Here is a 16,033-nt window from a genome sequence, read left to right as displayed (position 1 = left end):
AGAAACTTGTTCAAGATCTTGAGATCTAAGATTGGTCTGAACGTTCCCTCTTTTTTGGGAACTATGAACAGATTGGAGTAGAACCCCATCCCTTGTTCTCCTAATGGAACAGGATGAATCACTCCCATTTTTAGCAGGTCTTCTACCCAATGTAAGAATGCCTGTCTTCTTATGTGGTCTGAAGACAACTGAGACCTGTGGAACCTCCCCCTTGGAGGAAGCCCCTTGAACTCCAGAGAATAACCTTGGGAGACTATTTCTAGCGCCCAAGGATCCAGAACATCTCTTTCCCAAGCCTGAGCGAAGAGAGAGAGTCTGCCCCCCACCAGATCCGGTCCCGGATCGGGGGCCCGCATTTCATGCTGTCTTGGTAGCAGTGGCAGGTTTCCTGGCCTGCTTTCCTTTGCTCCAGCCTTGCATAGGTCTCCAGGCTGGATTGGCTTGAGAAGTATTACCTTCCTGCTTAGAGGACGTAGCCCTTGGGGCTGATCCGTTTCTGCGAAAGGGACGAAACTTAGGTTTATTTTTGGTCTTGAAAAGACCTATCCTGAGGAAGGGCGTGGCCCTTGCCCCCAGCGATATCAGAGATAATCTCTTTCAAGTCAGGGCCAAAGAGTGTTTTCCCCTTGAAAGGAATGTCAAGCAATTTGTTCTTGGAAGACGCATCCGCTGCCCAAGATTTTAACCAAAGCGCTCTGCGCCACAATAGCAAACCCAGAATTTTTTCGCCGCTAACCTAGCCAATTGCAAGGTGGCGTCTAGGGTGAAAGAATTAGCCAATTTAAGAGCACGAATTCTGTCCATAATCTCCTCATAAGAAGAAGAATTACTAATAATCGCCTTTCCTAGCTCATCAAACTAGAAACACGCGGCTGCAGTGACAGGGACAATGCATGCAATTGGTTGTAGAAGGGAACCTTGCTGAACAAACATCTTTAGCAGACCTTCTAATTTTTTATCCATAGGATCTTGGAAAGCACAACTATCTTCTATGGGTATAGTGGCGCGCTTGTGTAGAGTAGAAACCGCCCCCTCGACCTTGGGGACTGTCTGCCATCAGTCCTTTCTGGGGTCGACTATAGGAAAACAATTTTATAAATATGGGGGGAGGTACTAAAGGTATACCGGGCCTGTCCCATTCTTTACTAACAATGTACGCCACCCGCTTGGATATAAGAAAAGCTTCGGGGGGCCCCGGGGCCTCTAAGAACTTTTCCATTTTACATAGTGGTTCTGGAATGACCAGATAATCACAATCATCCAAATTGGATAACACCTCCTTAAGCAGAGCGCGGAGATGTTCCAACTTAAATTTAAAAGTAATCACATCAGGTTCAGCTTGTTGAGAAATGTTTCCTTGTACAACGGCAAAGAGAATGACTGGGGTAGGCGGAGCCTAGGAGGGATCATGTGACCAGCTTTGCTGGGCTCTTTGCCATTTCCTGTTGGGGAAGAGAATATCCCACAAGTAAGGATGACACCGTGGACCGGACACACCTATGTTGGAGAAAAATAATTCATCACTAACAGAAACCCAGAAATATTACAAAGAAATAATAGCTGTTTTTTTTCTGATTTGGCATTTTCATAAAAAAACTGCCATATACATTTACACTGTACCAACATAAATCACTCTCAAAGTATTTTTTGTAAACCTTTATACCAAACCCATAAAAATATTACATTGGGTATAAACATTTACTAAATATACTTGGGGAGCTCTTTTCACTTTGAACTGTGATTATATACAGGCTAGAAGCACTCGCTGGGCGGATGTAAAAGGAATACTGTGACATGTGCTTATACATTGCAGTCTATAACAGCAAATAAAGTTGAATTGCAAAAAATCTGCATAAGTACTTATACAGTCATTTGCAGTAATTGGAAATGTAGAGTAGTTTAGGGACACACCCCTTGAAATACCATCAGTATGTTTATCTTGTTTCCACAGCTGCATAGTGTAAATTAGCTCCTGCCTGATCGAAACTCTTACAGTGTGACATACTTAAAGGAAAAGTAACCTTTGACACAGCTGCGCAGCTTTTGCAAGTAATACTAAAATAAGTATGAGTTTCATTCATCATTGTTTTTACATCTATATATTACATCATTTTAAACTACCATCCACACCAAGTGCTCCTATCGTAACTCTGCCTGTCAATTTTTGTTAAATTTGTTTGTGGATGTTTATTTCCATTTAGACCGTTTCTATTGGTCCCCCACTGGCGTCCCAACAGACAACATTACTGCCCACTACTATCAATACGCATGTGTAACTCTAAAAAAATTTGCGAACACATCATATGCACGTCCATGTAAAATGCATGCACGTTATCGTCTTTTAAGCTATTGATGTAACAGCGGTGGTAATTCTAGATCGCTAAAAATTACGAGATATGCGCAATATAGGGAGACGGACGAGAACGCGCACGAATGTACATGTAAGAGCAGGTGGGACGTATTAAGTATAGAAATACGGAAATGGTCAGGTGGGAGGAGTGAATAAGGTAAAAGGTATGAGATTTACGGTCAAAATAACAGGAAAATAATAATCTTTATAAAAAAAAAAAGTTAGCTACTATAGTTATCTCACACACATAAATGTATTACATTAATGCGGATGCTGGAAATTTACTTTCACTTTAAGAATGCAATATGCTTTTCAGACCTACTTTGGCAGAGCATATACATTTTGCATTACTGCTAGCAAAAAGGGTTACATGTGTAGTTAAATCCTGTTGGAAGCTCAAACATAAAGTCTGTAACAAATTAGAACATTTAAGGGGCCATAATAATGAAAGAAAATATGATTATTAGAGCATGTCATTTTAACACTAGTGATACTCCAACTCTATGTGTTTAACCCCTAGAACGAGGTTACAGGGAGAGCAAACAACAAAAATGTTATTGTTTAAAAAGATAGATAATCCCCTTATTTACCATTCCCCAGTTTTGCATAACCAACACTGTTATATTAATATACTTTTTACCTTGTATCTAAGCCTCTGCAGACTGCCCCTTTATCTCAGTTCTTTTGACAGACTTGCATTTCAGGTAATTAATTAGTGGTGACTTTTAAATAACTCCACGTGTGTGAGCACAATGTTATTTAAATGAAACACACAAACTAACGCCCTCTAGCTGTGAGAACCTGTCAAATGCATTCAGATAAGAGGCGGCCTTAGAAATTAGCATATGAGCCTACCTAGGTTTAGCTTTCAACTAAGAATACCAAAAGAACAAAGCAAATGATGATAAAAGTAAATTATAAAAAAAAAAAAATCACAATTATATGCCCTATCTGAATCATGAAAGTTTAATGTTGAACTGTACTATCCCTTTAAACACAATGTTAAAATACTGGTTGGAAGCTTCTGAGCACTGCTGGTCCTAAGTAGAAAGTGTCACATGATGCTCTGGTTGATTAACCTCTGCATCTTCATACTGAGTGCCGTCACCTTGGCAGATCAGTGATGTGACCAGCTTCTTGACTGAGTGCGGCTGTTTGGTTTTTTTTTAACAATGAGAAAAAAAACACACAATTAATATAGAGCAATGCAGCAAAAACATACAGCTCCCACTCTAATATACACGCTAAACTGAAGTACACAATACGAAGACAACACTGATCTGTGAATATGGCCGCTTCTGCTACAGGGTGCAAGAATATGTGAGCTCCAAAATGGCCACGAACAGTGTGAAGATGCAGAGCTTCACTAACCAGCGCTTGTAAAGGGTTAAAATAAGAGAACAGCTTTGAAGAGAGCTGTAAGAAAACCCATAGCATGATAAGTAATACGACTTCAACTGCGGTTGTACTCAGCAGTTTAATGTCCCTTTAAGTTTGCAGGGGTAAAACACAAAGTTGGGGTGTCGATAGTGTTAAAATGACAGCATGTCAATTTTGAATTATTATTATGGCGCTTTAATATTTGTATTTTACTGTCCCTTTAAAAAGGCAACGAAGGGTCAGTTCACCTGATAAAAGGGTTAGGTGCTTTATTACCCACAGCAGACTGGTGCCCGTATCATTAACAGGAAGACAAGGGAGGGGAATTGAGCGTTAAAAATAAAAACTGACATTTCGCAAAAACAGATTCCAGTTAAATTGTGCTTAAAAAATGAATGATTAGCAGCAGCTTTGTCAACAACACAATATCATGTTGATTTAGGAGGAAAAAATTACATACAATAAATGTATAAAAAAAATGTTTTCAAGGGACATAAATGAGCAATAATAAAATGCTTGAATGTGTTCTATAGAAACAGCACAATAATAACAGCAACGTGCTCTAACCCCTTCACTACTGGAAATCTTAGAGGAAAAACAGAATTTATGCTTACCTGATAAATTACTTTCTCTTGTGATGTATCGAGTCCACGGATTCATCCTTTACTTGTGGGATATTCTCCTTCCCAACAGGAAGTGGCAAAGAGAGCACACAGCAGAGCTGTCCATTTAGCTCCCCCTCTAGCTCCACCCCCCAGTCATTTGACCGAAGGTTAGGAAGAAAAAGGAGAAACCATAGGGTGCAGTGGTGACTGTAGTTTAAACAAAAAAACTACCTGACTTAATAGCCAGGGCGGGCCGTGGACTCGATACATCACAAGAGAAAGTAATTTATTAGGTAAGCATAAATTCTGTTTTCTCTTGTAAGATGTACCGAGTCCACGGATTCATCCTTTACTTGTTGGATACCAATACCAAAGCTTTAGGACACGGATGAAGGGAGGGAACAAGACAGGTACCTTAAACGGAAGGCACCACTGCTTGTAAAACCGTTCTCCCAAAAATAGCCTCCGAAGAAGCAAAAGTATCGAATTTGGAAAATTTGGAAAAAGTATGCAGCGAAGACCAAGTCGCTGCCTTACAAATCTGTTCAACAGAAGCCTCATTTTTAAAAGCCCATGTGGAAGCCACTGCTCTGGTAGAATGAGCAGTAATTGTTTCGGGAGGCTGCTGGCCAGCAGTCTCATAGGCCAAACGGATGATGCTTTTCAGCCAAAAAAAAAAGAGAGGTAGCAGTCGCCTTCTGACCTCTTTTCGTACCAGAATAGATAACAAACAATGAGGGTGTTTGTCTGAAATCCTTAGTTGTTTGTAAATAGAACTTTAAACTACCTTATCTGCATGGAAAATCAGGTAAGGTGAGTCACATTGCAAAGCAGATAACTCTGAAACTCTTCGAGCAGAAGAGATAGCAACCAAAAATAAAACTTTCAAAGATAAAAGCTTAATATCTATGGAATGTAAAGGTTCAAACGGAACCCCTTGCAGAACTGAAAGAACTAAATTCAGACTCCATGGCGGAGCCACAGGTCTATAAACAGGCTTGATTCTGGCTAAAGCCTGACTAAACGCTTGAAGGTCTGGTACCTCTGCCAGACGTTTGTGCAAAAGAATAGACAAAGCAGATATCTGTCCTTTTAAGGAACTAGCTGATAATCCTTTCTCCAATCCTTCTTGGAGAAAGGACAATATCCTGGGAATCCTAATCTTACTCCATGAGTAACCCTTGGATTCACACCAAAAGAGATATTTTCGCCAAATCTTGTGGTAGATTTTCCTGGTGACAGGCTTTCTAGCCTGAATCAGGGTATCAATAACCTACTCAGAGAAACCACGCTTTGATAGAATTAAGCGTTCAATCTCCAAGCAGTCAGACGCAGAGAAATCAGATTTGGATGCTTGAAAGGACCTTGTATTAGAAGGTTCTGCCTCATTGGTAGTGTCCATGGTGGAACAGATGACATGTCCACTAGGTCTGCATACCAGGTCCTGCGTGGCCACGCAGGCGCTATCAGAATCACCGAAGCCCTCTCCTGTTTGATCCGATTGCTTAGAGCCGGCAAAGAGAATGACTGGGGGGTGGAGCTAGAGGGGGAGCTATATGGACAGCTCTGCTGTGTGCTCTCTTTGCCACTTCCTGTTGGGAAGGAGAATATCCCACAAGGATGAATCCGTGGACTCGATACATCTTACAAGAGAAAACTTGCCCAAAGCACCAGAGAATATGTTGCATTTTCGTTATCATTCCCTTTAATGCCTTTCAGCAGATTGCAGATTTAACTAGCTATTTATTTAAAGAATAAATACATTATTGTAAAATGACCACTAATAAAGTAAAAGTTCACATAAAAAGATTATCACATTCCACAAAGACTTGTAGTGTTCTAATAAGATAAAGAAAAATCTGAAAATTTGTTTATTATTATTTTTTATAATTTTTATATATATATATATATATATATATATATATATATATATATATATATATATATATATATATATATATATATATATATATATATATATTATTAAAAATGTAATTTTTGTTTTAAGTAGGCATTGATCTAAACTCATTTTGGTATATTTCATGCCACCATCTGGCTAGCAAAAAAAAAACTTTCACAAACTTTGGGTTTCTCACTTAAATTTTTTGCATACAACTACTGCAGTCATTTGACAAATGGTTGTAAAAAGCTTTTCTGGGACCCCCTTAGAACAGAAATAGTAGATATTCATGGCTTTGCTATTAGTTTTTAGTAATTAGATGGCGACTGATTGCAGCTGCACATTACACCTCTTAAATTCCTGGCAATTAAGGGGTTAATCAGCTGTTAAAAGGGACATGAAACCCAAAACATGTATTTCATGATTCAGATAGAGAATACAATTTTAAACAACTTTCCAATTTACTTCTATTATTTAATTTGCTTAATTCTCTGGGGATCCCTTGTTGAAGAAACAGCAATGTACATTGGTGAGCCAATAACATTAGGCATATATGTGCAGCCACCAATCAGCAGCTCTCGATCCTACCTAGGTATGGTTTTCAACAAGGATACCAAAAGAATAAAATTAGATAATAGAAGTACATTTGAAAATTGTTTAAAATGACTTGCTCTTCCTGAAACACGAAAGGAAAAAAAATGGGGTTTATGTCCCTTTAAGGGTAATATTTGCTGTAGTGCCAATCTGCAGTTTAGTTCTTTTTCTTTTCTTTTTTAAATACAATTTTTTTATTTTCTTTAGTGTCGGCATCCCTCCTCGCCCTCCCACCACAGCTATTTAACCCCCCCCTCTCACTGTTCCCCGCCAGCTTTGTTACCGGCAGCTAGTCTGATGCCAGACAGCAGCTTCCAAGGAAAATAACATATTAACATGTATAAATAGGAGCAAGGCTGCCAGAGAAGAAAAATCATTCAGATCCATCTGTAATAGGACCTCACCTTGAGTACAAATTACAATTTTGGGACTACTTATTAAAGTGATTGTAAAGTTAAGCTCTACGCTCAAAAAATGTTGTAATAAAAAATGTAAATGAAGGGCATGTTCATTGATTAAAATCATTGTACACACTAAAATATATAAATAATCACTATTTCATTTTTTTATACATTCCGTGGTTCCTCCACCCGCAACACAGTCTATTTATTATTATTATTATTAGCTGTTATTTGTAGAGCGCCAACAGATTTCAGTGTAAAATGACGAATCATGCTGTAGCCAATCGTAACGCACCCCCTTTGGCTAGATTGTAAGTTCTCAAGGGAACAGGGCTCTCAATTCCTCCTGTATTTGTTGTCCAATTTTGTCTTGTCTCTTACAAGTATGGATGCCACCTCGGCCATGTTTTCCTGGACACTTATGAGTTACACATGCTGCAGGGAAATCAGGGAGGAACATGAATAGTGCTGTCCAGGATCACTAATTGTGTGCTGACCAGGGGTGCAATTCATGTGCCCCTCTGCACACCCTGCAGCATGTGTAACGCATAAGTGTCCAGGAAAACATGGCCGAAGTGGCAACCCTACTTACAAGTATCATATCATTGTTTTACTTATATAAATTTCTCCCATGGGCAGCACTGTTGAATATGTTGGCGCTTTTTTTAAAGTATAATAATAATAATTAGCTTAAAGTGAAAGTAAATCCTAGCGTTTTACAAATAAAGGGGACTTTCATTCATGAATTATAAGATACTTAATGTAGAAAGCGCCTTTATTTGTTTTAACCGATCTGCATTTTTAGCTGCTACAGCAGCACACGGCAAAAAAATTTTTTTTGCTAAGAGGTGAGGTTTTCACCTCTTAGCCAATAGCTGTGCGGTAAATCCGGCTTGGCGGTCATGGGAGCCTGATTTACCGCACGGCTATTGGCTAAGAGGTGAAAACGTCACCTCTTAGCAAAAAAAAAAAATGTTTAGCCGTGTGCTGCTGTAGCAGTTAGAAACGGCGATCGGTTAAAACAAATAAAGGCGTTTTCTACATGAAGTATCTTATACTTCATGAATGAAAGTCCCCTTTATTTGTTTCAAAAGTCAATCCTAGCGTTTGTAAAACGCTAGAATTTACTTTAACTTTAAGGAAATATAGTCACACTCATACAGAGAATAGGCAAGAGGAATGTTTATTCCAAGGAAATTGTATGTAACAAAAGGTCTTTTTAAAGGAAACTATAAGGACAAACTCTCTGTCAATATAGCAGGTAACTTTAAAAAGGACTTGATATATTTTCGGCTAAAAACAGAGGTTACAACTGCTTGTGTTAAATAGATAGGCATTATAAATGTATTAAATGTCAGTTCACTTGGCAGGTTGCTTATAAAAAAGGGATAAAAAAGGATCAAAGAGGATATTTAAAGATTGCACTGGGTAGACTGCATTATATGTTCCTCTAAAATGTATTTAATTTAAATAAAAAAATAAAAAATTGCAAACTTAGCTTCTCCTTAGGTTTGTAACTCACAGGTGTTTGAGGGCTAGAGAAAACATGAAAAAAAAATGCTTTCTGGGCACAGTACTCTAGTGATAAACATGCCCTTAATAGCAATTCTCACACCTGCCCGGAACAGGATTCCATGAGCTACACATTGTGGGTGCGGTTTAGTTACCTGGCAGATACAAACATTATCAACTTCCTAATATTAAAGGGACATAATACCCAAATGTTGAAAAACCGGAAAGTGATGCAGCATAGCTGTAAAAAGCGGACTAGAAAATATCACCTGAATATCTCAAAAAAGTATTCACACCCCATTGTAAAGCAACAAATCAGTATGCCTGTCCCGGGAACTTACAAGGGAGCAAGCCTCATGTACACTTATGTTATTTCCCTATTCAGTTTAAGGAAATTTACTACGAAATATCATAAAATCACAGTTCATGACCTCAGCACTGCTGATGCCGATTGGCTACTGTTCATTTCTTCTTTTTTTTTTTTTACCTGCAGCTGGGCAGTAGCTGAAGTATAACTGTTTACATAGCACTTACTTTGGTGAGCTGAATAAATTTTGAGGTAAAATATCTTCATTATTTAAATAGAAATGCTCAGGTGATATTTTCCAGTCAGCTTTTTACAGTTATGCTGCATCACTTTCAAGTGATTTTGCACATATGTATTATGCCCCTTAAAGTTAGCATCTCTGAAGTAGCTGGAGTGTAAACAGCGTAAAGGAGATTGCAAAACAAACTAAGACAATTAGTTTTAAAGGGGCATGGAGGCAATATAAGGCTTGAGCTGTATAGATCCAGTCCTAAAGGTTTGTAGACATAGGTTCAGTCATGGGGGACACTTCCCTTTAGTTCAAATTTGTTGGAACTAGATATATATAGATATATCTTTCCACAATATATTGAAGTGTGTCTGTGGCAATTTGTGTCCATTCAACCCAAAGAGCATTTGTGAGGTCAGGTTTGATGTGAGGTGATCAGAGGGGTTGAGATCAGGGCTCTGTGCAGGTCACTCACGTTCCTCCACACCAAACTTGTCAAGCCATGTCTTCATGGACCTTGCTTTGTGGGCAGGGAAACAGTCATGCAGGAACTGGAAAGGGCCTTCCCCAAACTGTTGCCAAAAAGTTGAAAGCACCCAAATGTCTAAAATGTCTTTGTATACTGTAGCACTAAGATGACCCTTCACTGGAACCAAGGGGTCTAGCACAACCCTGAACAATCCCCTCAGATCATTATCCACCTATACCAAACTTTATACTGGGCAATATGTGTTCTGGTAGGTAGCATTGCCTGCACACAGTTTCCACTTCTCCAGAGGCCAGTGGTGGAATGCTTTGCACCATGCAAGACAATGCTGGGCATTGTGCATATTGATGTGAGGCTTGTGTACAGCTGAATGGAAATCCATTTCATGAAGCTTCCAATGCACAGTTCTTGTGCTGATGTTGCTTTCCGAGCCATTTGAACTTTGTAGTAAGTGGTGCAACAGATAGGAAGTTTGTGTGGTTTACCACTTAATGTTTGGGCTGTTGATACTAGCTGCTTCCACCGCACAGTAATAGCACTTACAGTTGACTGTGGCAGAAATTTCACTAACTCACTTGTGTCAAAGGTGGCATCCTATGACAGTGCTCAGTATGACCCATTGTACTGGGAATAATGGTCTATGGAGATATTATGGATTGTATGCTCGGGTTTGCAATGGATGTGTCTGGAAGAAAGTCAACCAATAAACTTATGCTAGGCTAGGAAAATACTGTGTGGAAGAAAGTCCACATACTTTTAGCCATATACCCGAAGGCAGAGCATGCTGTGATGTGAAATGTCATTGCAGTAAATGCAGCATCTCGGTAGAAAGAATGGAAACAATGTAGGAACTATTATCACTTTCACTTTACAGTGCTGCTCCACATAGGCTGATCTCTTTAAACAGCACTCTGCTCTGGTTGCAATGTGAACGTTTTCCATAAAGCGACAGTTTGCCCTAAATTTTCTCTAATTTGATTCCAATGATCCATTTTACCTGCTGGAGTGTATTAAATTGTATAAAAATAGCTGAGTTTCTATACTCAAGTATAGGTTAAAGAAAACCTGTGTAAACATAGTCAGCAGAATAAATTACCCACCCAGTAGAAGGTAGAAGAAACAAGCAAAAAAAATTTTTAATTTTCAATTGTTCTAAGTATTGGGCTTTGGTGTACAGAGATAATATAAAGAAGCATGTGTGTGTACAGAAAGTTATAAACTAAGGTTATCTGATTTCCCTGCAAGCGCAATCAGTGTTGATGAGTTTAAAAAACAACAACAGTTATTTCAGTAATTTCTCATACATTTTATAACAAGTCATTGTAAACACATTAAGGTAAACAAGTTTACAGTACACTGTCCCTTTAACACAGTGCAGCCAGAGTGAAGCACTGTTTGAAGAGAACAGTCAAATACGGGGTAGCACTACAAAGCACCAGCTCACTGACTGATTGGCTCTCAGGGATTCTATTCAGCCCTAGCCTTTCCAGTCTGCAAAGCTGTGATGTAACAAGTGTTAAGAGCAATGGATTTTTTTTCTACTTCATTTTTAACCTTATAATTATGTGATGTTAGACCAAGAGCAAAATAAACAAATTTATTCAAGACACATTTTAAATAATGTGGATTTAAATAAAGAGTATTTCAAAATTAAATAATTAAATTAAAGTTTTATTTGTCAAAAAGATGAGTCTCAAATAACAGTAAAAATACTTCCATAAAACTCTGGTTTAAGTAGTATGTGATTGTCCGTGCGAATGCTTCACGAACTAAATACAAATAAAATGCACTCCCACAATTCCTTACGCGTTTTGTGAAACTACGCTCACTTCATCAGAGGAATATCCACTGCTATCCTCTCCTCCTCTAAAACTAGCGCTGTTGGTGCTCTACAAATAACTGATGATTATAATAGATATAAACAGAGTGGTGATGGTGAGAGGAACTTTTTCTTTATTCACACAGGAAATATTTAGTTACTATATTGATAGATTCTAAAAAATGGTAAAGTAAATACTCTTGAAAAGCACTTTACATTTACCAAAATTATCTGGCCCCAAGTGTAAACAACAATATCTGAAGGCAATTTTTACATGTCATAATACATCTGTAAAAGCGGGTATATAATAAGTTTAATACTTTTGTATACATAGTACCCTCAGAAAGATAGTACAGTACTGTAATCAGAAAGCAAATATTTTTTTTGTTTTAAATAAATATAGATTATTATTTGCATTTTAGAAAACAAACCTAAGACACAGACAAAGAAGATTGTTACTTACAGGCAGGGCAAAATAGTCATTTTCAGTCATTGCATTTTTTTTAAAATATTAATTAAAAAGTTTGCATTTCATGTGTTTGGATTTTGGGATATAAAAAAATAATATACACATACATCATTCTGCCCAAGAGACCAATTTTATTTAGTATATTAGATAAACAAAATATTCTTCTAGTGAAAGCAGATCAGCCCAAGCCAGCATTACTGAAATCTTGACTTTATGGTCAGATTTTATTTATTTCCCTACCTGAGCACAGGTCCGCCAACAATAATTGGTGAGAAACCCAAAAATATAAATCCTTAAAATATGGCCCGTTTGGGGAACTTGAGACCAGTAGTTATAAAGCATTTACATTAGATGAGATTCCACTTGAACAAGAAATTATGACACCATGAGCAGATGTATTTCAAAGCTAATTAGCAACGAGTTGTATTTACAATAATAACGATAAAGTGCTCTAATGACCAAACAAATCCTACCTTCTGGTGTTGATGTAATGTTGGTCACTTTGAGGTTTAAGTTAGGGAGAGGAACGGCACACACAAACTTCCCAAGTTTTTGTACAGAAGGCAGCGTGAACGAGATTTCATATTTGTGCAAGATTTTCAAAAAACCAACCTGTAAGCAAAATTATTATAGATTAATGTACAATTAATAAAACAAAGTGAAAAACGGTTAACAAAAAATGTTGCCAGCCGGGTGGCATTATCAAGTAGCCAAGGGCGCAGTGTAATACTTTATTATATTACAGGTAGAAAACCCATTATCTAAACTGCTTGGAACTAGAAAAGGTTTGGATTTCGTAATCTATTTGTGTGTAAAATGGTACAGCTTGGAGAGGGGATGGGACCAAGTGCAATTAACAATATCTTGAGCCATTTAGGCAATATTCACATGTCATAATACAGCTTATACATTTATACTATAATCGCTTTTGTAATGCGTCCGTCGCCGTCGCCAGTTATGCACGCATCCTCAAAGGAATGTTGGCTGAATCCACCTGGATGCAGCGTAGGCAAACCCGAAGCCTTTTTAAAAAAAAAGCAAAAAACAAAACACGCAACCGCATGAAATAACTAAAAAACATTTAACCGCCCACAAGAAAACAGAATTTATGTTTACCTGATAAATTACTTTCTCCAACGGTGTGTCCGGTCCACGGCGTCATCCTTACTTGTGGGATATTCTCTTCCCCAACAGGAAATGGCAAAGAGCCCAGCAAAGCTGGTCACATGATCCCTCCTAGGCTCCGCCTACCCCAGTCATTCGACCGACGTTAAGGAGGAATATTTGCATAGGAGAAACCATATGTTACCGTGGTGACTGTAGTTAAAGAAAATAAATTATCAGACCTGATTAAAAAAACCAGGGCGGGCCGTGGACCGGACACACCGTTGGAGAAAGTAATTTATCAGGTAAACATAAATTCTGTTTTCTCCAACATAGGTGTGTCCGGTCCACGGCGTCATCCTTACTTGTGGGAACCAATACCAAAGCTTTAGGACACGGATGAAGGGAGGGAGCAAATCAGGTCACCTAAATGGAAGGCACCACGGCTTGCAAAACCTTTCTCCCAAAAATAGCCTCAGAAGAAGCAAAAGTATCAAATTTGTAAAATTTAGAAAAAGCGTGCAGTGAAGACCAAGTCGCTGCCTTACATATCTGATCAACAGAAGCCTCGTTCTTGAAGGCCCATGTGGAAGCCACAGCCCTAGTGGAGTGAGCTGTGATTCTTTCAGGAGGCTGCCGTCCGGCAGTCTCATAAGCCAATCGGATAATGCTTTTAATCCAGAAGGAGAGAGAGGTAGAAGTTGCTTTTTGACCTCTCCGTTTACCAGAATAAACAACAAACAAAGACAAAGTTTGTCTGAAATCCTTAGTAGCTGCTAAGTAAAATTTGAGAGCACGAACTACATCCAAGTTGTGCAACAAACGTTCCTTCTTTGAAACTGGATTAGGACACAAAGAAGGCACAACTATCTCCTGGTTAATGTTTTTGTTAGAAACAACTTTTGGAAGAAAACCAGGTTTAGTACGCAAAACCACCTTATCTGCATGGAACACCAGATAAGGAGAAGAACACTGCAGAGCAGATAATTCTGAAACTCTTCTAGCAGAAGAAATTGCAACCAAAAACAAAACTTTCCAAGATAATAACTTAATATCAACGGAATGTAAGGGTTCAAACGGAACCCCCTGAAGAACTGAAAGAACTAGGTTGAGACTCCAAGGAGGAGTCAAAATTTTGTAAACAGGCTTGATTCTAACCAGAGCCTGAACAAAGGCTAGAACATCTGGCACAGCTGCCAGCTTTTTGTGAAGTAACACAGACAAGGCAGAAATCTGTCCCATCAAGGAACTTGCAGATAATCCTTTTTCCAATCCTTCTCGAAGGAAGGATAGACTCTTAGGAATCTTAACCTTGTCCCAAGGGAATCCTGCAGATTCACACCAACAGATATACCAAATTATGTGGTAATTTTTCTGGTTACAGGCTTTCAGGCCTGAACAAGAGTATTAATAACAGAATCTGAGAACCCTCGCTTTGATAAGATCAAGCGTTCAATCTCCAAGCAGTCAGCTGGAGTGGGTCGAACGGACCTAGAACAAGAAGGTCTCGTCTCAAAGGTAGCTTCCATGGTGGAGCCGATGACATATTCACCAGATCTGCATACCAAGTCCTGCGTGGCCACGCAGGAGCTATCAAAATCACCGACGCCCTCTCCTGATTGATCCTGGCTACCAGCCTGGGGATGAGAGGAAACAGCGGGAACACATAAGCTAGTTTAAAGGTCCAAGGTGCTACTAGTGCATCCACTAGAGCCGCCTTGGGATCCCTGGATCTGTACCCGTAGTAAGGAACTCTGAAGTTCTGACGAGAGGCCATCAGATCCATGTCTGGAATGCCCCACGGTTGAGTGACTTGGGCAAAGATTTCCGGATGGAGTTCCCACTCCCCCGGATGCAATGTCTGACGACTCAGAAAATCCGCTTCCCAATTTTCCACTCCTGGGATGTGGATAGCAGACAGGTGGCAGGAGTGAGACTCCGCCCATAGAATGATTTTGGTCACTTCTTCCATCGCTAGGGAACTCCTTGTTCCCCCCTGATGGTTGATGTATGAACTTGGCCCTCGCTAGCTGAGGCCAAGCTTTGAGAGCATTGAATATCGCTCTCAGTTCCAGAATATTTATCGGTAGAAGAGATTCTACCCGAGACCAAAGACCCTGAGCTTTCAGGGATCCCCAGACCGCGCCCCAGCCCATCAGACTGGCGTCGGTCGTGACAATGACCCACTCTGGTCTGCGGAAGGTCATCCCTTGTGACAGGTTGTCCAGGGACAGCCACCAACGGAATGAGTCTCTGGTCCTCTGATTTACTTGTATCTTCGGAGACAAGTCTGAATAGTCCCCATTCCACTGACTGAGCATGAACAGTTGTAATGGTCTTAGATGAATGCGCACAAAAGGAACTATGTCCATTGCCGCTACCATCAAACCTATCACTTCCATGCACTGCGCTATGGAAGGAAGAGGAACGGAATGAAGTATCCGACAAGAGTCTAGAAGTTTTGTTTTTCTGGCTTCTGTCAGAAAAATCCTCATTTCTAAGGAGTCTATTATAGTTCCCAAGAAGGGAACCCTCGTTGACGGAGATAGAGAACTCTTTTCCACGTTCACTTTCCATCCGTGAGATCTGAGAAAGGCCAGGACAATGTCCGTGTGAGCCTTTACTTGAGGAAGGGACGACGCTCGAATCAGAATGTCGTCCCAGTAAGGTACTACAGCAATGCCCCTTGGTCTTAGCACCGCCAGAAGGGACCCTAGTACCTATGAGAAAATCCTAGGAGCAGTGGCTAATCCGAAAGAAAACGCCACGAACTGGAAATGCTTGTCCAGGAATTCAAACCTTAGGAACCGATGATGTTCCTTGTGGATAGGAATATGTAGATACGCATCCTTGAAATCCACCTTGGTCATGAATTG

General features: G+C 39.5%; 1 protein-coding gene across 1 annotated transcript in view; it reads right to left on the bottom strand.

Annotated features, from left to right (window-relative positions):
• The window catches only part of ADISSP (adipose secreted signaling protein), a 537,574-nt gene that overhangs the window by 298,667 nt on the left and 222,874 nt on the right, over nucleotides 1–16,033 (bottom strand). Inside the window, exon 4 of the mRNA XM_053704326.1 lies at nucleotides 12,527–12,665. Within this exon, the coding sequence (XP_053560301.1) occupies nucleotides 12,527–12,665 (139 nt within the window). The remainder of the gene's footprint in view (nucleotides 1–12,526; nucleotides 12,666–16,033) is intronic.

Source organism: Bombina bombina, chromosome 2, assembly GCF_027579735.1.
Source record: "Bombina bombina isolate aBomBom1 chromosome 2, aBomBom1.pri, whole genome shotgun sequence".
NCBI classification, from domain to species: domain Eukaryota; kingdom Metazoa; phylum Chordata; class Amphibia; order Anura; family Bombinatoridae; genus Bombina; species Bombina bombina.
This window is presented reverse-complemented; position numbering and strand designations above follow the sequence as displayed.